At 38.6% G+C, this 26,441-nt stretch overlaps 1 protein-coding gene across 7 annotated transcripts in view; it reads left to right on the forward strand.

Annotated features, from left to right (window-relative positions):
- Window positions 1-26,441, forward strand: part of APOOL (apolipoprotein O like) — a 106,288-nt gene that overhangs the window by 2,227 nt on the left and 77,620 nt on the right. For 3 of the 7 annotated variants that reach the window (XM_086386249.1, XM_086386248.1, XM_086386255.1), the window contains exon 2: window positions 170-339. The exons of the other annotated variants lie outside the window; for them this stretch is intronic. In XM_086386249.1, coding sequence (XP_086242375.1) covers window positions 181-339 — 159 coding nt within the window. In that variant the 5' untranslated portion in view covers window positions 170-180. The remainder of the gene's footprint in view (window positions 1-169; window positions 340-26,441) is intronic. 7 annotated transcript variants of the gene reach the window in all.

A 26,441-nucleotide genomic window follows, 5' to 3' on the forward strand; every position in this document is an offset into this window, starting at 1 on the left:
AGACAACTTTATGTTGAAGATACTATGATCACCATTTTACAAATGAAAAACTAAGGCTAAGAAAATTCAATTAAGTTCCCCAAAGTCATAATGCTAATAAGAGCTGAAGTGAGGTAAAGTGGTAGAATGAGAACCTAGATTGTAAAGAGTTATGTTGTGTTGTGCTCAGTTGCTTCAGTCATGTCCTACTCTTTGCAACCCTATGGACTGTGGACTGCCAGGCTTCTCTGCACATGGGATTCTCCAGGCAAGAATACTGGAGTGGGTTGCCATGCCCTCCTCCAGGGGATATTCCCAACCCAGGGATGGAACCTGTGTCTCTTACATCTGCATTGGCAGGTGAGTCTTTACTGCTGAGCCACTGGGGAATCCCCAGATTATAAGGGGTTAAGGAAAGGATTTCCTAAAGGAAATCAGTCCTGAATATCCATTGGAAAGACTGATGCTGAAGCTCCAATACTTTGGCCATCTGATGTGAAGAAGTGACTCATTGGAAAAGACCCTGATGCTAGGAGAGATTGAAGGCAGGAGGAGAAGGGGACAAGAGAGGATGAGATGGTTGGATGGCATCACTGACTCGATGAACATGAGTTAGAGGAAGCTCCGGGAGTTGGTGATGGACAGGGAAGCCTGGCGTGCTGCAGTTCATGGTGTTTCAAAGAGTTGGACATGACTGAGCGACTGAACTGAACTGAGGGAAAGGATAAGGGGTGGGAAACTGGCATTCATTTAGCACCTACTTTGACCAGCTGCTTTAATGTATTATTTCCGTTTAATCTTTTTGATGACCCTAAGAAATGGGGGTAATATACCCATTTTACATATGAAAAAACTGAGGCTTAGAAAAAGTGCTGGGTCCAGGTCATACAGCTACTAGGTGGAAGAACCAGGTTCAAACACAGGTATATTTGGCTTCAAAGTCCCTGATCTTTCCACTACTCCTTGTCTCCTCTGAAAGGGAGGTGCACATCACTCTTAGAAAAATGTTATGGTCAAAGTAGGGAAGAGATCTTAAAATGGTGGTAGGAAGTTCCAGAAAAGATGTCTTTTCATTTAAAAAAAAGTAGGAGACTATGTGCCAATTAAATCTCAATGAAACTGGGGGAAAAACATGTCAGGAGACCTGAGCAGGTTTGGAGACAGGGAGAAATGTGGAAGAACTACTAAAAATTAATGATAGTGATCACAGCTATTGCACTAGGCATTTTGCTAAGTGCATTATGTGAATTTTCACATTTATGCTTCACAGTGGCCCAATGAGTAGTTGCTGTTATGAGCATTTTACAGGTAAAGAAGCTGAAATTCAGAAAGGTTAAGTAACTCTGCCACAGTCACACAGTTGTAAGTGGTCAATCTGAATCTGAAATCTCTGATCTTAGTCCAGATCATGGGGCTTAACCTTGATGAAGCATCTGTAAAGCCAAGGTATAAAACAGATGATCTGTGTTAATTTTGAAGCCCTAGAGTTTAATAATAAGGGATAATGTAGAAAGGAGTCCTGAATGTTGGTTAGATAATTCTGAAAATAGTTTACATTCATTTTGAAAGGTAAGAGCTTTTTGAGCAAACATGATGATAGAACACTGATGTGGAATTAGCCTTGAGAACAGGTCTGTACTGATCTTTCTTCCTGACTTCTTGAATCAGAAAGAATAGCTGGAGGACTGGCTTTCATTTAAAAGGATCAGGAGAAATATAGTGTCAAAAGCCAGATTTCATTAATGCCAAAAGTTGAGTGAATTTGGGGAAAATTTGGGCCCTGAAAAATGTTTGTTTATAATAAAATGCATAATATTGAAATATGGCTACCATGTACTGAGCAGTTCCTGTGTGTCAGACATTGTATTATGCTGTTGATGACATCATTTAACTTAATTCTCACAAAAAGTTTTCTGTGGTAGATAATATTATTGGCTCAAAGAACAGGAGTAGGACAGTAAGGAAGTCAAAACTGAAATAGGAGGTTGTAGTCAGAGAACAGCTTATTGAGTTTATAATTTAAGCTGTTAACAAGTTCCAGAAAATGGTAAATTCAGGGTGTACTCATGGACAGTGTAACTGCAGTGGACTGAAAGCTCTAAGAAGGTGAAGCCAAAGAACAGCAAGGTGAGGCTTTTGAGTGGCTCAATCACATGGACATTAAAGTCACTCAGAGTTACGGCAGGATTTAGAGTATAGAAGAGGGCTTCCCAGGTGTCACTAGTGGTAAAGAACCTTCTGCCAATGCAGAAGAAGTAAGAAACGAGTGTTTGATCCCTGGGTCAGGAAGATCCTCTGGAGGAAGAAATGGCAACCCACTCCAGTATTCTTGCTTGGAGAACCCTATGGACAGAGGCACCTGGTGGGCTATAGTTCATAGGTTTGCAAAGAGTTGGACACAACTGAAGCAACTTAGTACAGCAAACAGAGTATAGAAGAAGGCTGTTGACCAGGATCCTAAATCTTCGATGTGATGAAGTGTCCGGGAGGCAGGTGCTAAGGATGAATAGGTGGGTGGTATGAACCTCAAAGGAGAACTACTTTTCTTTCCTTAATGGGAACTTATTTTCAGTTTAAGTGTAGCATACATACAATTAAGTACACAAATCACAAGCAGCTTAGTAAATTGTCAAAAGATGAACATACCTGTTCAAGTGGCACCTAAATTAAAAGAAAAAAAGAACATTACCAGCAGCCCAGCAACTTTCCCCTTTTCTCCTCCTCCCCCATAGATTAATCTTGCCTATTTTTTAACTTTATATAAATAGAATTATGCAGTATTTACTTTGTTATATCTGGCTTCTTTCACCCAATATTATATTTTTGAGATTCAGCCATTACACATGTATGCTAGTTCATTCATTCTTGTGTGCTATGTGATATCCTGGAAAAAAGTACTGATGCCTGACCCCCATCCCTGATGGGACATTTTAATATTTTAAAACTCCACCAATGATTCTGCTGTGTTGCTAGGTTCAAGAACCACTGGTTTAGGAGGGAATTTGTGGCTTTCATACAAGTTAGAGAAAAAGAGTATTAGGCCTTTTCAGGTTATAAAGAACAGATGCAAGATCAAGTTATCTTAAATAGTAGTTTAGTGAAAAAATATTTAGGTTAGGAAGAATGCCTAGGAAACTGTCTCACCATTCAGGTTTGTAAGTAGAACCATTCAGGATACTGTATCAATACTGGTAGTCATTCTCATGATTATTCTGCTTCTGTTAACTCTGTATGTTTCATATTCAGATTTTCCTAGAGCCAGGATCTGATCAGGTTGTCTAGGCACAAACCACTGCAAAGTATCCTTCTTAGGCAGAAATTGCACATCAGGCCCTTTGGCAAGGCAGTTTCTTGTTGGCTGTCTTTGGCTCAGGTACCAATCCTGGTCCAGTCTGTTTTGGCCAGTGTATCAGTCCTGCATGGTGACCTGTGTTCCAGGGCTTCTTAGAAGGGGCAAGGCAATTGATGGGTACTTTGGGTGTTCATGGTTTTTCTGGTACAATGTACTTTTGAATACTTTCTAGAAGTAAGCAATAAGGTTGTTGAAAATATAATGGAATATATTTAGAGTTGTTTTTAAAAGCTTACTTATTAAGGTCTTATAATTTAAATTGGAAAATTGGTTGCCCATGGAAAAAAAAGAAAGACCATTGAGACAACCAGTGTAGTAGCAATCTATAGTTGATAATACATTTTGTTTAGTTACAATTTGAACATGTTAGGGGGAAAAAGTAACCCATTTCTATAATTTCCCTGATTGAGACCATCTGTTATATAGACTTGATCGATATTAGTACTCTAAGCTAAGTCATGAGTTGCATACTTAATGTAGATTTGGCCTGGCTGTTTTTGGATCTTTTCTCTCAGTCATTCTGAGGCTTACCAGGGACTTTTCGTATCACTAGGCTAACTGCTACTGCCATATCCCTGCTTAGTCTGGCTCTGTAGTTGACCTCTTTCATTCATATTTCCAAATTCATACTTGATATCTTTAGGTGCATCAAATTCAACAAGGGCAAAATTCCTTTCTGTTTGCCAAATTTGACTTTTCTTCTGCATTCCTTATTTCATTTAAGAACATGAGCTTCTAAGCTTGGGGTCATTTTAAATTATCCTCTACACCCATACTGTTAACGAGTCTTCTGGATACTTTATACTTTCATACATTCTTGTTCTTGTATACATTCATTGATTAAAAAAAAAAAAAATCTTAATGCCTATAATGTATAGGAGATGGTGATATACACTGGGGATACAAAAATCAGCAAAATATAAACAAGGTATATAGAAGAGAAAAACTAAAACTAGTAAACACATGAAGAAATGCTTAAAACAATTAGCAGATAACTGCATACTAGAACAATGAGGTAACTCTTTATTAAGCTACAGAAAAATAGAATTCTAGTTAATGTTGGTAGGGATTTATTCAGTGAAATTAAGTATATATACATATCCTATGGCATGGCAGTTCTGTTCTTGAGTGTATATCACAAAGATATACAAGTTCATGAGGACACTTATAGAGTAATATTCCTCACAGTATTTTTTTTATGGTGACAGGGAGTTTAAGGCAATGTAGTTGTCTATCACTGATAGTGGATAGGTGAAATGTGGTGGATATACACCGAACATCAGCTGGAAGAAATTGGTTGTATGAACACAGATGGCTATGTTTTATGAAAAAGGGTAAGAAACAAAGTAACTGTAATACACCATTTATGTTATTTTAAAAAGTAAGAAAAAATGAGATATGTAATAACAAAAAATGTGTGTCTGTGTTTAAATGTGTCTGACTTTTTGCAACCCTATGGAGCCTGCCAGGCTTCTCTGTCCATGGGATTTCCCAGGCAGGAATACTGGAGTGGGTTGCTATTTCCTACTCCAGGGGATCTTCCTGACTCAAGGATCAAACCTTTGTCTCTTGCATCTCCTGCACTGGCAGGCAGATTCTCTACCACTGCACCACCTGGGAAGTCAACAGTTAAAAATATATGTACATGTTACTACAATATGCATTTTTAAAAATGCAAACAAAAAGATAATACAATCACTAAACACATTAAAATACCCATGTACATATGATGGGTAAATTAGAGTGAAATTTGATGTTTAAAGGAAATTAATTAATCAATCAATTTTAAAAGCAGAAGGCCAAAGAAGAGCAAGACCAAACTATTGTCCTCAAGGAATGGATTCTACTAACCGAAATTGATAAATAAACACAAATTCTATTCAAAACAAAAGATATTTAAAAGTTCAGTTCAGTTGTCACTCAGTCGTGTCCGACTTTTTGCGACCCCATGAAATGCAGCATGCCAGGCCTCCCTGTCCACCACCAACTCCTGGAGTTCACCCAAACTCAAGTGCATCGAGTCGGTGATGCCATCCAGCCATCTCATCCTCTGTTGTCCCCTTCTCCTCCTGCCCCCAATCCCTCCCAGCATCAGGGTCTTTTCCAATGAGTCAACTCTTCGCATGAGGTGGCCAAAGTATTGGAGTTTCAGCTTCAGCATCCATCCTTCCAATGAACACGCAGGACTGGTTGGATCTGCTTGCAGTCCAAGGGACTCTCAAGAGTCTTCTCCAACACCACAGTTCAAAAGCATCAATTCTTTGGCACTCAGCTTTCTTCACAGTCCAACTCTCACATCCATACATGATCACTGGAAAAACCATAGCCTTGACTAGACAGACCTTTGTTGGCAAAGTAATGTCTCTGCTTTTCAATATGCTATCTAGGTTGGTTATAACTTTCTTTCCAAGGAGTAAGCGTATTTTAATTTCATGGCTACAGTCACCATCTGCAGTGATTTTGGAGCCCCCCCCAAAATAAAATCAGCCACTGTTTCCACTGTTTGCCCATCTATGTGCCATAAAGTGATGGAACCAGATGCCATGATCTTCGTTTTCTGAATGTTGAGCTTTAAGCCAACTTTTTCACTCTCCTCTTTCACTTTCATCAACAGGCTTTTTAGTTCCTCTTCACTTTCTGCCATAAGGGTGGTGTCATCTGCATATCTGAGATTATTGATATTTCTCTCCGCCCTCTTGATTCCAGCTTGTGCTTCTTCCAGCCCAGCATTTCTCATGATGTACTCTGCATATAAGTTAAATAAGCAGAGTGACAATATACAGCCTTGACGTACTCCTTTTCCTATTTGGAACCAGTTTGTTGTTCCATGTCCAGTTCTAACTGTTGCTTCCTGACCTGCGCATAATCTAAAAGTTACTATGGGAGAAAAGAGGAGGAAATAGTTTAAATGCCTACAGAATATAAGACTGCTTCATAATTGTTCATTTTAGTTCATTCAAGTATGGATTAAACACCTGCCATGTGTTGAGAACTTCTAGTTGGCAAGTGGTGGTAGATTGTATTTTTTATTTTAAATATTTGTGGTCTCTTACTGTAAGAGTATTATACACCCCTGCCTAGATTTCTTATTCTTTTCCTCTACCACAAGAATGACTCGTATTACTTTACTAGGTAAATAATTTTATAATTTGTTTTTGGCATATCTTGGTACTGATCAAAATATGGTTAAAATATTTACTCCACCTTAGTTTAATTGAAACACAAATCCTTGTGTTTATCATGAAAGAACCAGTAGAGTTAAACAGAACTTAATTTTGTAGGCAGAGAAAGTACCATCATATCTATTCACTCATCGGTGCTAATGGAAGGAAAGGAACAGCATAAATAATTGAAAACCAATATTGCATTTAACTTTGGAATGTATTTTTATATGTATTTTTCTGCCTAATGGAAAAATTGCAATTTTGGTCCCTTTGACAAAATTCACAGTAGAGCTCCTATGACAAAAACTCACAGAGCCATGCACTGGCAGGGACAATTCATCCTTCCATTAAATTGTTTTGGCACGTTTATCAAAACTTAATTGACCCTAAACATAAGGGTTTATTTTTGAACTCTCAGTTGTATTCCATTGATCTGTATTCTGTCTTCGTGCCAATATTATATTGTCTTCTTTGCTATAGCTTTTTATTAAGTTTGAAATGCGAAAATGTGAGTTTTCTAAATTTGGCCTTTTTTTTTAGTATTATTTATTGTGAAATAATTTCAAACGTACGGGAAAGCTTAAAGAAGAGTACAGAGAACTCATCTTAAATCAGATCCTACAGTTATTAGCTTTTGCCATTTTCCCCCTTTCACCTCTATTATAATTTTTCTTTTTTTTTTTTTTTAATGTTTCCTTTTCTGATCAGTCTGAGAGCAAGTTGCGGACATGTTGCTATTTCACCCATGAATATTTCACCGTGTATTTCCTCAGAAGCATATACTGTTCTTTAACCTTTGTGCAAGCCTCCGAATCTGAGATGGTAACGCTGATAGAATGCTACCATCCAAACCATAGATGCCATTCAAATTTCACCCACCGCACAATGTCTCCTTTTCTTTTCTAGTGTGTTAGTCATTCATCGTGTCTGACTCTTTGCGACCCTATGGACTGTAGCCCACCAGGCTCCTCTGTCCATGGGATTCTCCAGGCAAGAATACTGGAGTGGGTATCCATTCCCTTCTCCAGGGGATCTTCCTGACCCAGGGATCGAACCCATGTTTCCCACATTGCAGGCAGATTCTTTACCATCTGAGGTACCACGGAAGCCCAGAGGCCAGAATCCAAATCTAGAATCATGCATAACATTTCCTTATCATTCCTTTTTGATCTACTTTAATCTGAAATATTTCCTCAGTCTTCCTGTCTTTCATGAATGACCTTAAAAGTATTTTTTTCTTCCAGTTTTATTGAGATGTAATTGACATGCAGAACTTCATAAGTTTAAATTGTACAGAATGATTTGACTTACAACCTGAAATGATTATCATAGTAACTTTAGTGAATACATATCATCTCATTTAGATACAAAATTAAAGAAATAGAAAAAAATTTCCTTGTGATGAGAATTCCAATTTTTATCTTTTTTCTCAAGATGTTGACTTTTCTAGGTTCCTTGCATTTCCATATGAATATTATAATCGGCATATCAATTTGAAAAAAGAGACATTTGAAATTTGAATTGAATTTTGATAGTGATTACATTGAATCAGTAGATCACTTTGGAGAATATTGCTATCTTGACAATGCTGAGTCTGACAATCCATGAATTTGGGATGTCTTTAAGTCGATTTAGGTCTTCAATTTTTTTTAACAATATTTTGTAGTTTTCAGCCTAGAGAGTCTTGTACTTATTTTGCAAGTCTTGCAAGACTTGAAAATTTAGCACTGTATTGAATTTATTCCTATTTTATTCTTTTAATGTTCTTGTTAATGAAATGGTTTTCATAATTTCATTTTCATATTATTCATTACAGGCAAATAGAAATAAAGTGTACCTTGGTATATAGATTTATATCCTGTGTACCTTGCAACCTTGCTGAATTCGTTTATTATCTTGAATAGTCAAGTGCATGCATGTACGTGTGTGTGTATGAGTGTATTTCTTAGGATTTTCTACGTACAAGATCATGTCGTGTATAAAGATAGTTTTACTTCTTTTCTAAACTACATGCCTTTTATTTCTTTTTTTTGTCTTATTGCCCTGGCTGGAACTTCCAGTGAAGTGTTGAATAGAAGTAGTGACAGTAGACATTCTGTTCTTCTTCCTGATCATAGCTTTCAGCTACTTGTCATGAAATTGTTAGCTGTGGGATTTTATAGGCACCCTTCACTGGGTTAAGGGAGTTCTTTTCTGTTCCTAATTTGTTGAGTGGCTTTTTAAAAACATGGAAAAGTACTAGTATTTGTTAAATGCTTTTTCTGTGTCTGTTGATATGGTCATTTGTTTTATTGTCCATTATTTTACTAATATGATACATTGATTAATTTTCATTTGTTACACTAACCTTGCATTCTTTTTTAAAATTTATTTATTTTTAATTGGAGGGTAATTGGTATATAGTGTTGTGTTGCTTTCTGCCATGCATCAACATGAATCCACCATAGACAGGTATACCTATGTATCCTCCTTCCATGCCCTCCCTCCCACCTCCCACCCCATCCAGCCCCTCTAGATAACCTTGCATTCTTGATACATATCCCACTTGGTCAGATGCATAGGTCTCTTTATATGTGTCTATACTCAATTTTATTATTTTTTACTTGAAGATTTTTAATCTATATTTATAAGCAATATTGGTCTGTAATTTTCTTGTGACATCTTTGGTTTTAGTGCCAGGACACCAAATGAGAGGGAAAGTGTTGCCTCCTCTGCTCTTTTTTCTTCTTTAAACATTAGGTAGAATTTACCCATGAAGCTATGACAAACCTAGACAGCATATTAAAAAGCAGAGACATTACTTTGCCAACAAAAATCTGTCTAGTCAAAGCTATGGTTTTTCCAGTAGTCATGTATGAATGTGAGAGTTGGACCGTAAAGAAAGCTGAGCACCGAAGAACTGATGCTTTTGAACTGTGGTGTTGGTGAAGACTCTTGAGAGTCCCTTGGACTGCAAGGAGATCCAACCAGTCCATCCTAAAGGAAATCAGTCCTGAATATTCATTGGAAGGACTGATGCTGAAGCTGAAGCTCCAATACTTTGGCCACCTGATGTGAAGAACTGACTCACTGGAAAAGACCCAGATGCTGGGAAAGATTGAAGGCAGGGGGAGAAGGAGACAATAGAGGATGAGATGGTTGGATGGCACCACTGATTTGATGGACATGAGTTTGACCAAGATCCAGGAGTTGATGATGGACAGGGAAGCCTGGTGTGCTGCAGTCCATGAGGTTGCAAAAGTTGGACATGACTGAGCAACTGAACTGAATTTAACTGGCCCATGAAGCAGTCTACACGTGAGCTTTCCTTATAGGAAGATTTTTTAGTGTTAATAATTCTGCCTGATCTTTAAAAAAGAATTAACATCAATCTTTCAAAAACTTGTTTAAAAAATAGGACAGGAGGCAACACTTTCCCTCATACTGTTACATATTCAGATTTTCCATTTCCTCTTTCATTTTTTTGGTAATTTGTGTCTTTCTAGGAATTTGTTCATTTCTTCTAAGTTATCTAATTTGTTGTTGTACAGTTTTTCATAATATTAACTTAAAATGTTTTTCCTGTAAAGTCAGTATGTGATGTCCTCTCTTTGATTAATGGGCTTCCCTTGTGGCTCAGCAGGGAAGAATCTGCCTGCCAATGCAGGAGACGTAGGTTTGATCCCTGGGTCAGGAAGATCCCCTGGAGAAGGAAGTGGTAACCCACTCCAGTATTCTTGCCTGGGGAATCCCATGGACAGAGAAGCCTGGTGGGCTATAATCCATGGGGTTGCAAAGGACTTGGACACGACTGAGCAACTAAATAACAACAACAACTTTTATTACTAATTTTAGTAATTTGAGCGTTTTCTGACCTTGTTCAAAGGTTTGTCAATTTTGTTGCTCATTTCAAAGAAGTGACCTTTGGTTGTGTTGATTTTTCTGGGTTGATTTTCTTTCCTCTATTTCATTTATTTACACTCTAATCTTCATTCCTTCCTTCCTTCTACTGGCTTTGGGGTTAAGTTTCCTTTTCTGCTTTCCTAAGATAAATTATTAGATTATTGATTTGAGGTATTGTTTTTCTAACATTTACAGCTATATATAAATTTCCCTTTCAATACTGCTTTTACTGGATATGTAAGTTTTGGTCTCTTGTTTTAATTTTCATTCAACTCAAAGTGTTATCTGATTTTACTTGTGAATTTTCTTCTTTGGCCTGTTTGTTTTTAGGAGTGTTTAGTTGGTTTTTGTTTTTAATTATTTTTTACATACTTGAGCATTTTTTAGATCTTTATGTTGTTCTTTTCTGATTTAATTTTGTTGTAGTTAGAGACTGTATTTTCTTTGTATAATTTAACATCTTTTGAGACATGTTCTATGGCCACTGTATGGTCTATCCTGGAGAGTGTTCCATATGCACTTAATAAGAATGTATATTCTACTGTTGTGAGATAGAAGTGTGCTGTGGAAGTCTGTTAGGTCTACTTAGTTTATATTGTTCAGATCTTCTGAATTGCTGATTTTCTGCCTAATTTAATTTATTAAAATAAGACATTGAAATTTCTGTTATTATTACATTGTCTAATTTTTCCCTTCTGTTTTCTTTGTTCTTTACTTTCTGTTTGTTCTGTTTTTCCTTGCTGTGTTTTGTGTCAGTTTTTGTTTTAAGTATTTTGTGGCTCTGTTGTTAGGTGCGTATATGTTTATAATTGTGATCATATATGTTTCAGGTAGATTTACTATTTTACCATCATAATATGTCTCTTTAGCTCTAGTAACAATTTTTGCCTCAAAGTCAAATCATGGTGGCTGTTTTCCTGGTGTACCACTTTCTATGCTTTTACTTTTTAAAAACTATTTATTTATTTATTTGGCTGCATTGGGTCTTAGTTGTGGCACACAGAATCTTTCATTGTAGCATGTGGGCTTCTATTTGTGGCTCGGGCCCCAGAGTGCATGGGCTTAGTAGTTGTGGTGTGTGGGCTCTCTAGTCTCAGCTTGTTGATTTAGTTGCCGCATAGCATATGGGATCTTAGTTCCGTGACCAGGGATTGAACCATTGTACCCTACATTGGATGGTAGAGTCTTTTTGTTTTTAATTCTTTTTAAAAATTTTATTTATTTGTTAATGGAAGGATAATTACTTTACAGAATTTTGTTGTTTTCTGTCAAACCTCTACATGAATCAGACATAGGTATACATATATCCCCTGCCTCTTACTACTGGGCCACCAGGGAAATCCCTATGCTTTTATTTTTAACCTAAATATATCTTTGTATCTAAAATATATTTTCTTTGGACAGGGTATACTTGGATTTTTTTTTTAATATAAAATCTGACAAACTTTGTCCTTTGATTGTTTAACTCACTCAGATTTAATGTGATTATTGAGGCAATTAGATTTATTTTTGTGATTTTGCTTTCATTTTCTATGTCTCATGTCGATTTTTGTTCTTCTCTTCCTCCTTTAATGCCTTTACTTGTATTCAGTAGATATTTTATGGTGTGCCAATCAGGTACTGTGAGTATCAGAACAACTCTTTAACAGCATAGAGACATGAAGGAATATGGGACTGGAATTTTCACCAACTGGCTTTCTTAACCTTCTCAATAGAGAAGGAGCTAGGCATGGGAAATTAGTGTGTATGGTATCTTCTGGTTTTCACCAACTGCCAAATCCACCTATGCACGTGTGCATGCTCAGTTGCTAAGTCATGTCCAACTCTTTGCTACCCCATGAACTACAGCAGACCAGGCTTCCCTGTCCTTCACCAACTCCCTGAGCTTGCTCAAAGTCATGTCCATTGAGTCAGTGATGCCATCCAACCATCACATCCTCTGTCATTCCTTCCTCTTCTTGCCTTCAATCTTTCCCAGCATCAGGGTCTTTTCCAATGATTCAGGTCTTTGCATCAGGTAGCCAAAGTATTGGAGCTTCAGCTTCAGCATCAGCCCTTCCAATGAATATTCAGGACTGATTTCCTTTAGGATTCACTGGTTTTATTTGCTGTCCAAGGGACTCTCAAAAGTCTTCCACAGCACTACAGTTCAAAAGTATCAGTTCCTTGGTGCTCAGCCTTCTTTACGGTCCAACTCTCACATCCATACCTGACTACTGGAAAAACAATAGCTTTGACTATATGGACCTTTGTCAGCAAAGTGATGTCTCCACTTCTTAATATGCTGTCTAGGTTTGTCATAGCTTTTCTTCCAAGGAGCAAACAACTTTAACTTCATGACTGCAGTCAATGTCCACAGTTTTTTTGGAGACCACCTGAGAGTAGATTAAAGGAGTGCAGGCCCCACCCTCCCTTGCCCCTTGAACCATTATTATGAAACCCTTCATCAAATCCTCTGGGCTTGGGAAAAAGTTTTTAAAGGCAGGAGCCCACTGTGTCCCCATTTGCCTGACAAAGTTATAAAGCCATCCTGTTGCCAAAATCTTGGCTATCTGTGCATCAGTAGTGTGTGCCAAACAGTAATACAGAGACAGAGTTATAGATGAGAAGGAAAGAATGGCTTTATTACCTTGCCAGGCAAAGGGGGAACACAGTAGGCTAGTGCCTCAAGAGCTGTGCACTCCTCCCTGGTGAATAGGGAGGAGTCAGACAGGGGTATGTGATAAGGATCAAGGCAGTAACAGTCTTCCTTCTTTAGAGTTTCAAAAGGGTGGAGTTGCTGACAAGATTATGGGCTTCCTGTGGTTCAGTTCAGTTCAGTCAGTTAGCTCAGTCCTGTCTGACTCTTTGTGACCCCACGGACTGCAGAATGCCAGGCCTCCCTGTCTATCACCAACTCCCTGAGTTTACTCAAACTCATGTCCTTTGCGTGGGTGATGCTATCCAAACATCTCATCCTCTATTATCCCCTTCTCCTCCCACCTTCAATCTTTTCTAGCATCAGGGTCTTTTCCAATGAGTCAGTTCTTTGCATATCAGGTGGCCAAAGTATTGGGGTTTCTGCTTCAACATCAGTCCTTCCAATGACTATTCAGGACTAATTTCCTTTAGGATGAACTGGTTGGATCTCCTTGCAGTCCAAGGGACTGTCAAGAGTCTTCTCCAACACTACAGTTCAAAAGCATCAAGTCTTCAGCTCTCAGCTTTCTTTATAGTCCAACTCTCACATCCATACATGACCACTGGAAAAACCATAGCACTGACTAGACGGAACTTTGCTAGCAAAGTAATGTCTCTGCTTTATAATATGCTGTCTAGGTTGGTCATAACTTTTCTTCCAAGGAGCAAGTGTCTTTTAATTTCATGGCTGCAGTCACCATCTTCAGTGATTTTGGAGCCCCCCAAAATAAAGTGTGCCACTGTTTCCACTGTTTCCCCATGTATTTGCCATGAAGTGATGGGACGAGGTGCCATGATCTTCGTTTTCTGAATGTTGAGCTTTAAGCCAACTTTTTCACTCTCCTCTTTCATTTTCATCAAGAGGCTCTTTAGTTCCTCTTCGCTTTCTGCCATAAGGGTGGTGTCATCTGCATATCTGAGGTTATTGATATTTCTCCCGGCAATCTTGATTCCAGCTTGTGCTTCCTAGGTGGTGCTAGTGGTAAAGAATCTGCCTTCCAATGCTGGAGATGTAAGAGATCCAGGTTCAATCCCTGGTTTGGGGAGATTCCCTGGAGGAGGGCCTGGCAATCCATTCCAGTATTCTTACCTGGAGAATCCCTTGGTCAGAGGAATCTGACAGGCTATCATCTACAGAGCCTCAAAGAGTCAGACAAGACTGAAGTGACCTAGCACACACACTGACAAGATTAGGATGTGTGCAGGGTCTCAGGTGGCCAGGTCTCCTAATCCTGATGAGCTGCTCTTATCCCTTTAATCTTGCCTCAGGTGGTTTTGTTGCTGCTTCTCCTTTTTTAACTCACAGAAGTTCATGGAGGCTGGGGTCTTGCCTACAAGAAATGGGAGACAATGAGGCCTCAGTGTCCAGGAGCTCCACAGGGTTGTGCTCGGCACCAATCCTTTTCTATTTGGCCCAAAACTCTTTCTGCGAGATTCAGTTTGACACTAGTGTATAGAGAAGCTTAGCTTTTGGTAACACATCATTTCTTTCTTCTTTTAGGATTGGTGTGCTGGTTAAAAATTCTTTTAGTTTTCTTTCCTCCTTACTCTTAGTGGAAATCTTTTCTAGATATAGAAATACAGGCTAACAGTTCATTTCTTTCACCAGTTGAGAAATGTTGTGACACTTTCTTTTGGACTGTGTGGTTTCTGATGAGATATCTGCTGTTATTTGAATCATTTTCTCCGTGTAGTTTAGATGTTGTTTCTCTTTCATTGTTTTCAGTATTTTTTCTTTTTCTTTAGTTTTTAGAAGTTCAACTGTGATGTATCTTGGTATGAACTTCTTTGGGTTCTTTGAGCTCACCCACTGAGTTTTTTTATTTCAGTCATTGAATTGTTCAAGCCTAAATTTTCCATTTGATTTTTCTTTACATCTTATATTTATCTGCCAAGACTGTGTTTCTTTGCTGAGACTTTCTATTTTTTAATTTGCTTCAAATGTTTATAATTGCTTGTTGAAACATTTTCTGATTGTTGCTTTAAAATGTTTGTCAGATAATTATGCATCTCTATCACTTGTTGATATTTGTCTTATTGTCCTTTTAAATTAAGTTGCGATTGAGGGTAAAATCAAGCTTCCCTGCTCAGTGTCTTTTGACACCCAAGGAGGGGAGACCCCATTTGATATTCCTGATCAAGAGTGAGTTTAGGTCTCCCATAGATTTCTGCTATTAGCACCCCAGCTGGGACGGGTAGAAGTATCTTATTAGTGCTTCCCACTAGTGAGCACTGTTAGTGGAGTGGGGAGGGGGAGTAACCTTGTTACCATTTGATGATAGGGAAAACTCTCCATTAGGCCTTCTCAGGTACTGCTTTAGCAGGGAAGGGGAGGGGTGGCCTCACTAATATCAGATGGTAGTGGATATTCAGATTCCCTACATGGTCTCGACTAATATCTTGGGGGCCAGGGCTTATTACCATCTGGCAGGGATGAAAGTTCTACCTTCTGTAATGCTACCTTGATGGGATGGGGAGTGTTAGAATACTGTATTTCAGCCTAGCCAGAATGGAAGTCTAGGTTCTCTCTCCCCTCAGCCTTGGCTCATGCAATTTTGTCTGTGGTGTTTGACTGTAGTAGAGTGACTATTTTGTATCTTGCTGGACCACGCCTTTCCGGCTCTTTTGGCTAAAGAGAGCTGCTTTTCTTGGGTGTCTGTCCTCATTGGTTGCCATTTCTGTGTTGCTAGCTTCTTCAGCAGACAGTCTAAGACATATGAGGCAAAAAGAAAATCCAGGGACCTCACTGCCATGTCATTCCTCAGGTCCCGACATCCCTATCTGGTCTTCCATCTTCTCTCCACCACTGAGTCTTCCTGTACTTATTTTCTATATAATATCTTGTATTTGAGCTGTACTTAGTAAAAGGAATTGGGAAAAATATATCTTCTTCATTTTTCCATAAGTGGAAGTCCTCCACCATATTCTTTTATCATCCTTTACTGGTGATATATTTGTCCAACTCCCACACTAGAGATTATACAATACTTGAGGGCAAGAATAATGTTTTTGCATATTTATACCCCTCATGGCCTAAGATGACACCTTCTTGGAGCATAGTGTTTCTTTAGGAATTGTTTGTTAACTGAGTTAAAACTTTGAATAACTTTTAGACTTCTTGCCCTTAAAGAACATAGCATCCTGGTTGAAGAAATATTAATTAATAGTTCATAAGAGTAACATGATTAAATTCTGAATTATCCCAGGCTTTCATAGACTGGGCAGTTTATGTCCTGTATAGGTAAAATTTTCCATCTTTTTGAAATACTTGAAAATGAAGATATCATCCTTATCTCTGCTCCCTAAATAGAAAATATTAATTCCTTCTCTGTATCCCCATTGTACACACTTCTTTTATACTGCTTAAAACCATGTATTGCATTTGTTTTTGTGTTTTTTCTTCATTAAGCTAAAAGTTTCCTTAAAAGTAGAGATCATGTTTTATTCATATTTGTAGCTCAAGTTTCTCAGGCTCTTGAGATATAATATATAGAAGACACTTGAATGGTTGTTGAATGAATGAATCAGTGCATTCTGTTACACCCATATATGCAAACATATGATTCAAATTTTAATGTTTAGACATTTATACTTAAATATATTTAGAGGGAAATTAATCATAACTCTAGATGGGCTTCTCATGTGGCTCAGCTGGTAAAGAATCCACCTGCAGTACGGGAGACCTGGGTTCAGTCCCTGGGTTGGGAAGATTCCCTGGAGAAGGGAAAGGCTACCCACTCCAGTATTCTGGCCTGGAGAATTCCATGGACTGTGCAGTCCATGGGGTCACCAACAGACACGACTGAGTGACTTTCACTTTCACTAGATTTAAAAATATATTAATTGCTTCCTACTAAGTGAAGTAAGTCAGACAGAGAAAGAAAAATATCATATGACATCTCTTATATGTGGAATCTAAAAGGAAATAATTCAAACGAACTTACTTACAAAACAGAAAGAGACTCATACTAAGAGAACAGACTGATTCATGACTGCTGGGGGAAGGATCGGGAGAAGGGATAGTTAAAGTTTGAGATGGAGATGACAGCTTACAGTAAACAGTGTCGGATTCATGATGTCTGAAGGAGAAAATTTCGCTTTGGGACAAAGACACAGCTTCACTCACTCAAAGCTTTGTATAACAAAAGTTTTATTAAAGTGGAAAGGGATAGAGAAAGATTCTGACACAGACATTAGAAGTGGGCAGAAAGAGTGCCCCCCCACCCCCCCCACCCCCACCCCCGCCTCCCAGTCTTAGCAAGGGATTTATAGACCTTTTCACTTGTTTACTAACAATAGGTCAAAAATGCCTCAAGGTTGTGAAGGTCTTAGCAGACCCACTCCCACAACATGCATCTTAAAATAACAAATAACAAGATTAGCCAGAAGGAACAGGCACCTGTTAAGGAGAAACACATCATCCAGCAAGATACATTGTTGTTATATAATCATTAGTACAGAGCTTAAGGAAAAACATACCCTTGAGCAAGATGAGTTGTTTTGTTGTATAATCATTAGCTCTGGCTTAAAGAAAGATTGTTGCCATAACAACTCAGAGCTTAAGAAAAAACGTCTTATGTGACTAAGACAAAGGATGGAAAATGTTTGTCACTTCCTCCTCCTCCTCAACTGGACTCCTTATCAACCTACCTAAGAACTAGCTCTCTCAGATATGTTCAGTTCAGTTCAGTTCAGTCACTCAGTTATGTCCGACTCTTTGTGACGCCATGAACCACAGCACGCCAGGTCTCCCTGTCTATCACCAACTCCCGGGGTTTACCCAAACTCATGTCCATTGAGACGGTGATGCCATACAACTATCTCATCCTCTGTCATCCCCTTTTCCTCCTGCCCTTAATCTTGCCCAGGATCAGGGTCTTCTCAAATGAGTCAGCTTTTCGTATCAGGTGGCCAAAGTATTGAAGTTTTCAGCTTCAACATCAGTCCTTCCAATGAACACCCAGGACTGATCTCCTTTAGGATGGACTGTCTGGATCTCCTTGCAGTCCAAAGGACTTTCAAGAGTCTTCTCCAACACCACAGTTCAAAAGCATCGATTCTTCTGCACTCAGCTTTCTTTATAGTCCAACTCTCACATCCATACATGACCACTGGAAAAACCATAGCCTTGACTAGATGGACCTTTGTTGGCAAAGTAATGTCTCTGCTTTTTATATACTGTCTAGGTTGGTCACAACTTTTCTTTCCAAGAGTAAGCGTCTTTTAATTTCACGGCTGCAATCACCATCTGCAGTGATTTTGGAGCCCAGAAAAATAAAGTCAGCCACTGTTTCCACTGTTTCCCCATCTATTTGCCATGAAGTGATGGGACCAGATGCCATGATCTTAGTTTTCTGAATGTTGAGCTTTTTCACTCTCCTCTTTCAGTCTCATCAAGAGGCTCTTTAGTTCTTCTTCACTTTCTGCCATAAGGGTGGTGTCATCTGTATATCTGAGGTTATTGGTATTTCTCCCAGCAATCTTGATTCCAGCTTGTGCTTCCTCCATCCCAGTGTTTCTCATGATGTACTCTGCATATAAGTTAAATAAGCAGGGTGACAATATACAGCCTTGACATACTCCTTTTCCTATTTGGAACCAGTCTGTTGTTCCATGTCCAGTTCTAACTGTTGCATCCTCATCTGCATACAGGTTTCTCAAGAGGCATGCCAGGTGGTCTGGTGTTCCCATATATTTAAGAATTTTCCACAGTTTATTGCGATCCAGTCAAAGGCTTTGGCATAGTCAATAAGGCAGAAATAGATGTTTTTCTGGAACTCTCTTGCTTCTTCAGTGATCCAGCAGATGTTGGCAGTTTGATCTCTGTTTCCTCTGCCTTTTCTAAGACCAGCTTGAACATCTGGAAGTTCACGGTTCATGTATTGCTGAAGCTTGGAGAATTTTGAGCATCACTTTACTAGCGTGTAAGATGAGTGCAATTGTGCGGTAGTTTGAGCATTCTTTGGCATTGTCTCCAATGTGGGAGACTGGGGTTTGATCCCTGGGTCAGGAAGATCCCCTGGAGAAGGAAATGGTAACCCAATGCATTATTCTTGCCTGGAGAATCCCATGGACGGAGAAGCCTGGTAGGCTACAGTCCATGGGGTCACAAAGAGTCAGACACGACTTAGCGACTTCACTTTCTTTCTTTATTTCTTTCTTTGGGGTTGGAGTGAAAACTGATCTTTTCCAGTCCTGTGGCCACTGCTGAGTTTTTCAAATTTGCTGGCATATTGAATGTAGCACTTTAACAGCATCATCTTTCAGGATTTGAAATAGCTCAACTGGAATTCTGTCCCCTCCACTAGCATTGTTTGTAGTGGTGCTTCCTAAGGCCCACTTGACTTCACATTCCAGGATGTCTGGCTCTAGGTGAGTGGTCACACCATCATGATTATCTGGGTCGTGAAGAATTTTTTTGTACCACTTGATTACTTCCATCAATAGAAGAATTATTTATCAAGTAATTTTGAGACCAAGGAAACAGAAGTTCTTACTATGGAAAACATTCCCAAGTATTCATTATTGTTGTATGCCAGTAGGCTGGTAACTTGGCTTTTCATAACAGTGAACAATAACAGTTTCAAACAAGTAGAATAGGAATTTGTTGTGTTCAGTTTTTATTAAAATGAGTACATATTTATAGCCTTGTTTCTTCTTGAAGTGAAATCCTTCAGTCGTGTCTTACTCTGTGCAACCGTATGACTTTAGCCTGTCAGGTTCCTCCATCCATGGAATTTTCCAAGCAAGAATACTGGAGTGGATGGCCAATTCCTTCTCCAGGGGATCCTCTTGACCCAGGGATCGAAGCTGGGTATCCTTGTTTCTTCTTAGAATTATTTTGATTTGTTTCAGACCCTTGATGGTTATTCATTATATTTTAAAGAGAGAAATCATCTTTAAAAGTGTAAAATACAATGTATTTATTTGGTTACCATTCCATTTATGTGTAACTTAAACGCAGAGGTTATTTCTGAGATTGTTTACTCAAAAACTATAATGTGAAACAGGCATTAAGAAAAGTTTCCTTTTGAATAACCCAAATTTAAGGATTCTCTTGGTAGAATTCTAGTAGAGTGGAAATGAGATTACCATTTTCATTGATCATCTGTTAAAAAGCTAACTGATAAGAGTGTAAATTAAGGTATGCTAGAGTCTCAAACCTTTGAGGATTGAGATGCTAAAGCCTTTATAGTTTGTGGCTGTTTTACCCCTATAGGTTTTTCACAGATTCTTTATTTTTGTTTTAGCATTTCAACCCTTTGAAAAATAGACTGTTTGAAATGCTGACATGGAAGGCCCAAATTGTACAAATACGTTTTCATAGTTTATTTGCTCTTCATCACAAGTGTTTTGAAAAAATACAGGCAGAGTTTTAAAATTTCCTTTTTCAGCAAAGTATCTGCTTTCCATGTACCAGTATAATAAGTAATGCTGTAGCCGATAGACTCTGTTCTCAGTAGATTTAATAATAGCTTATTCTCTTTGAGATGATTCACCCACTCATTATTTCTTTAAGAAAATAAGCACCATGATATATATAGACATGTTAGTGACTCACTGGTGATTACTTTAAAACAGAACAGTCTTGTGTAAGACTTTTATCTTGCTCTCAAGAAATAGTTCTTATACAATAGCTACATAATGAAGCATTAGCACTTTTCTTGTTTCAATTTTAGTCAGAAAAAAAGATATGGTAATATCTCTGTTAAAGCAGAAGATGAGTTAGTGCACTTGCCATTGTCATAAAATTTATTAATCTTGAAAAAGTAATATAGGGGACACACAAGTTAGTAATGGAGAATTACAATATGCTTTCATTGACAAGAGTGGTTGGACCTCTGCTCCATAAACCAAAAGACTGTAATCAGGACCAGTGAAAATTGCATGTTTCAGTTCTGTCTTTAGTAGAATTTTCTCATAGAGCTATAAGAAGATGGAATGATCTGTTAGTGGAGATTCCCATTACTGAGAGGGGGTAAGTACGTACACTCACTTGGGGTCACTTGGTAGTGTGTTATAGAAGGGATTCTATTGTCAGAGGAATGACTGAACCAGAAGACCAGTAAGGTCCCTTTGTATTCTGAGACTGAAACTCTAGTACAAAGAAGGTGCTGAAACACAACACATTTTGAAACCAGTCTCTCTTACCATTTTATATTGGTTTCAATAATGTTTAGTTTATCTTGAAGCAGTGCTTGATTTTTCAGGCCAATTTATGTTCTTCCTGTCTCCTACCTAATATTTCAAAAGAGGCTAAACTTCATCAGTTGCATATTTATGCCTGTGTGTTTGTACTTTAGCTCTGTGGATGAAGGAAATCACCCAGAAAGTCAGTCTTCTCTCCCCTGCTGATAAGGCAAGCTATTAGCCATTCAGATCTACAAAGGAAAGGGAGAAAGATGGAAAAGTAGGAAATGGAGGTAAAATAAGGATAGAAAAATAAGTGAAACAGGGACTTCCCTGCTGGTCCCATGGTTAAAAATCCACCTGCTAATACAGGGGACGTGGGTTCAATCTCTGGTCTAGGAAGATCCCATATGCCATGTACCAAACTACTGAGCCCACATGCTACAACTACTGAAGCCCACACACTTAGAGCCTGTGTTCCCAAGAGATACCACTGTAATGAGAAGCCCACACACCACAATGAACCGTAGCCCCTGCTCACTGCAACTAGAGAAAGCTTGTGCATAACAATGAAGAACCAGAGCAACCTAAATAAATAAATATATTTTTTATTAAAGTCTATTAGAAAAGAAAAATAAGTAGAAGAGATAGTTTCTGGGGGAAAAACGGGTGGGGGAAAGAAGTGATGAGAAGAAAGAGCAAAAAGTAGGAGCAATTGGCGATGAATAAGCTACTTTTTTCCTTTACCAGGGATGGCAGACTATAACTTTCCTCTTTTCCCTACTAAAGGATGGTGGTGGTGGTGGTTGTTTAGTCGCTAAGTCGCAAATCATAAACATCCTTGTGCTAATGAGATTTTCCTTGTGAACAGCTCCTCAGGCACCAGCCTTACACTAAGAGGAATACTTCTTTTCATACCTTTCCAGCTCCCTCCATTTCTGAATCTTTTGACCTCAAAAAATGAAACCTTTTAAAAATTAAGCAATTATCGTATAAAGGTATATTTTTCCCTAAGCAAGGTATTATTGACCATTGTAGCTAAAAATGCATCAACTTAGTATTATATTTTAAGATATTTGATACAATAATTACATTAATTTCATGAAGAAGTTTTGGCATGGCACATGCAAAGTAGAATGTTGTTTCTAGTAAGAAGGAATCAGGCTTGTTCATTAGATATAGTATTCAGAAGGTTGAGATTTAGTCAAGAAATGTGGTATAAGAATACTTCCTTCCATTTATCTAACACTAAACAGTTCATAAAGTTTTCATCTATTGTACTATTTGATTCTTTAAACATTCTTGTGAGAATTGTTAAGAAAATTTCTCTGAGGCATTTATACTTGAATTAGGATAAGATGTATTTGTGAAAAATTTTAGTTGTGGTGGGGCTGAATTAATTGGGTCCCCAAATGTGTCAGAGAGTGTGGCAGAGCCTGCAAGCATATGCAAAATTTTGAGAATAACTACATTTGGGGAGACCATAATACATAATTTTCATTGAATTCTCAAAAAACTCAGACCACTGAATCAGTCTTACAATTTCAGATTAGCTTTAAGCACCTTTAGTTATCATTTCCCTTCACAAATGGTTGGCACATAGGTAGTAAATAAATGTTACATAGTAGAACTTGCTAGATTACCTATGCATACTGCCCTATATAAACAAGTGAATTATTTTATAACTTTTTTCAGATCCTTAGCCCTACAGAGCCCTGTGAATGCAAAAAGGCATAAGACTACTCACTAGGAACCTATATTTTATTAGAAAAATAGGCTATATATGTATATAATTAAGGGTAAATAGTAACATAACATTATGTTTGTTTAATTCCAGATTAGTGTTTCACACAAAGAAGAGCTTTATGAATTTAGAAAGATGGCTCTGAGTGAGCTAGTAGGACTTGAGCTAGACCTTCAAGGAAGGGCAGGGTTTGGACAAGTGTATTCATTCTCCAGATATTTTTTGAGTACCTCGTATGTGCCAGTCACTGTTAGGTTTAGGAGAGGGGTAGATACTTTAGCAGAGAAAATGAAGTGAAGGCACTGAGGAAGGAATGTACTTGACATATTTTGGCCTAGGAAGATGAATTTGGTTAGAGCCAGAGGGTCTAACAAACACATTTGATCCATAAGACAATTGGTTAATGAGACATTTGGACAACACCTCCTTGAAATTTGGTCCCGTCTAAAACATCCGTGAGCATATTTGATCTGTGTCAAATGCTTTTGGATAGGACCAAATATCAAAGACCTTTTGATGTGGGCCAAATGTCTTACAGACATTTTGAACAAGACCAAATGTCTGCTAACCCCCGAGGATATATACAGAGGGAGAAACTAAGATGGCTTGTTTGTTGAGCCAGGAAAACAAAACAGTATTTTAGAAAGATTCACTTTATTTTCTGTATAGTTTATATAATGCTTTTTTGAAATTTAGTAGCAACTGAACTCTAAATTGACAACACCTTGAAAATCATCTCTTACTGGAGTATTATCATATTCTCAAGTAAATAGAATGCTCTCAATGTTCCTTTCCTACAACACTATAAGGTAGATATAGCCTAGATTCTTTGATATACAAATGCTTGTAAATATGTATGTGAAAGGGAGCTTTTAGATGTTTTTGAAAATTTGTTTACTGTTTTTGACAGTAAGTTAGTATTTTCCTGTCTCTGATTACCATAAACTGAATAAAATTGAATTGCACCAATCTACATTACTATTTCTGGAGGATGTTTAAAGTGTTTATGTAACTGCTACATTCCCTGTTCTTATTTTTAATTTTCTACTTTAGTTTTTATTTATCTAAGATGAACTTTTGACACTTTCAGGTGTTAGTAATAATTCAGTTCAGTCACTCGGTCGTGTGTCAGTTTGTCACCCCATGGATTGCAGCATGCCAGGCTTCCTTGTCCATCACCAATTCCCGGAGCTTGTTTAAACTCATGTCCATCAAGTTGGTGATGCCATCCAACCATCTTGTCCTCCGTCGTGCCCTTCTGCTCCTGCCTTCAAACTTTCCCAGCATCAGGGTTTTTTCCAATGAGTCAGTTCTTCACATCAGGTGGCCAAAGTATTGGAGCTTCAGCATCAGTCCTTCCAATGAATATTCAGGACTGATTTCCTTTAGGATTGATTTCTTTAGGATTTAGTAATAATTCAGTTCAGCTCAGTTCAGTCGCTCAGTCGTGCCCGACTCTTTGCGACCCCATGAATCACAGCATGCCAGGCTTTCCTGTCCATCACCAACTCCCAGAGTTCACTCAAACTCATGTCCATCAAGTCGGTGATGCCATCCAGCCATCTCATCCTCTGTCATCCCCTTCTTCTTCTGCCCCCAATACCTCCCAGCATCAGGGTCTTTTCCAATGAGTCAACTCTTCAAATGAGGTGGCCAAAGTACTGGAGTTTCAGCCTTAGCATCAGTACTTCCAATGAACACCCAGGACTGATCTCCTTTAGGATGGACTGGTTGGATCTCCTTGCAGTCCAAGGGACTGTCAAGAGTCTTCTCCAACACCACAGTTCAAAAGCATCAATTCTTCGGCACTCAGCTTTCTTCATACTCCAATTCTCACATGCATACATGACCACTGGAAAAACCATAGCCTTGACCTGACGGACTTTTGTTGGCAAAGTAATATTTCTGCTTTTTAATATGCTGTCTAGGTAGGTCATAACTTTTCTTTGCAGAAGTAAGCATCTTTTAATTTCATGGCTGCAGTCACCATCTGCAGTGATTTTGGAGTCCCCCAAAATAAAGTGTGCCAATGTTTCCACTTTTTTCCCCATCTATTTACCACTCAGCAGTGGCCACAGGACTGGAAAGGTCAGTTTTCATTCCAATCCTAAAGAAAGGCAATGCCAAAGAATGCTCAAACTACCGCACAATTGCACTCATCTCACACGCTAGTAAAGTTATGCTCAAAATTCTCCAAGCCAGGCTTCAGCAATACGTGAACCGTGAACTTCCTGATGATCAAGCTGGTTTTAGAAAAGGCAGAGGAACCAGAGATCAAATTGCCAACATCTGCTGGATCATAAAAAAAGCAAGAGAGTTCCAGAAAAACATCTATTTCTGCTTTATTGACTATGCCAAAGCCTTTGACTGTGTGGATCACAATAAACTGTAGAAAATTCTGAAAGAGATGGGAATACCAGACCACCTGATCTTCCTCTTGAGAAATTTGTATGTAGGTCAGGAAGCAACAGTTAGAACTGGACATGGAACAACAGGTTGGTTCCAAATAGGAAAATGAGTACGTCAACGCTGTATATTGTCACCCTGCTTATTTAACTTATATGCAGAGTACATCATGAGAAACTCTGGGCTGGAAGAAGCACAACCTGGAATCAAGATTGCCGGGAGAAATATCAATAACCTCAGATATGCAGATAACACCACCCTTATGGCAGAAAGTGAGGAGGAACTAAAAAGCCTCTTGATGAAAGTGAAAGTGGAGAGTTAAAAAGTTGGCTTAAAGCTCAACATTCAGAAAACGAAGATCGTGGTATCTGGTCCCATCACTTCATGGGAAATAGATGGGGAAACAATGGAAACAGTGTCAGACTTTAAAGGGCTCCAAAATCACTGCGGATGGTGACTGCAGCCATGAAATTAAAAGATGCTTGCTCCTTGGAAGGAAAGTTATGACCAACCTAGGTAGCATATTCAAAGCAGAGATATTACTTTGCCAACAAAGGTTCGTCTAGTCAAGGCTATGGTTTTTCCTGTGGTCATGTATGGATGTGAGAGTTGTACTGTGAAGAAGCCTGAACGCCGAAGAATTGATGCTTTTGAACTGTGGTGTTGGAGAAGACTCTTGAGAGTCCCTTGGACTGCAAGGAGATCCAACCAGTCCATTCTGAAGGAGATCAGCCCTGGGATTTCTTTGGAAGGAATGATGCTAAAGCTGAAACTCCAGTACTTTGGCCACCTCATACGAAGAGTTGACTCACTGGAAAAGACTGATGCTGGGAGGGATTGGGGGCAAGAGGAGAAGGGGACGACAGAGGATGAGATGGTTGGATGGCATCACTGACTCGATAGACATGAGTCTGAGTGAACTCGGGGAGTTGGTGATGGACAGGGAGGCCTGGCGTGCTGCGATTCATGGAGTCACTAAGACTCGGACACGACTGAGCGACTGATCTGATCTGATCTAATCTGATGGGACCAGATGCCATGATCTTAATTTTCTGTATGTTGAGTTTTAAGCCAAGTTTTTCACTCTCCTCTTTCACTTTCATCA

The sequence above is a fragment of the Bos grunniens genome, chromosome X, assembly GCF_055505025.1.
Source record: "Bos grunniens cultivar Pamir isolate PY7600 chromosome X, Bosgru_T2T1.0, whole genome shotgun sequence".
NCBI lineage: Eukaryota > Metazoa > Chordata > Mammalia > Artiodactyla > Bovidae > Bos > Bos grunniens.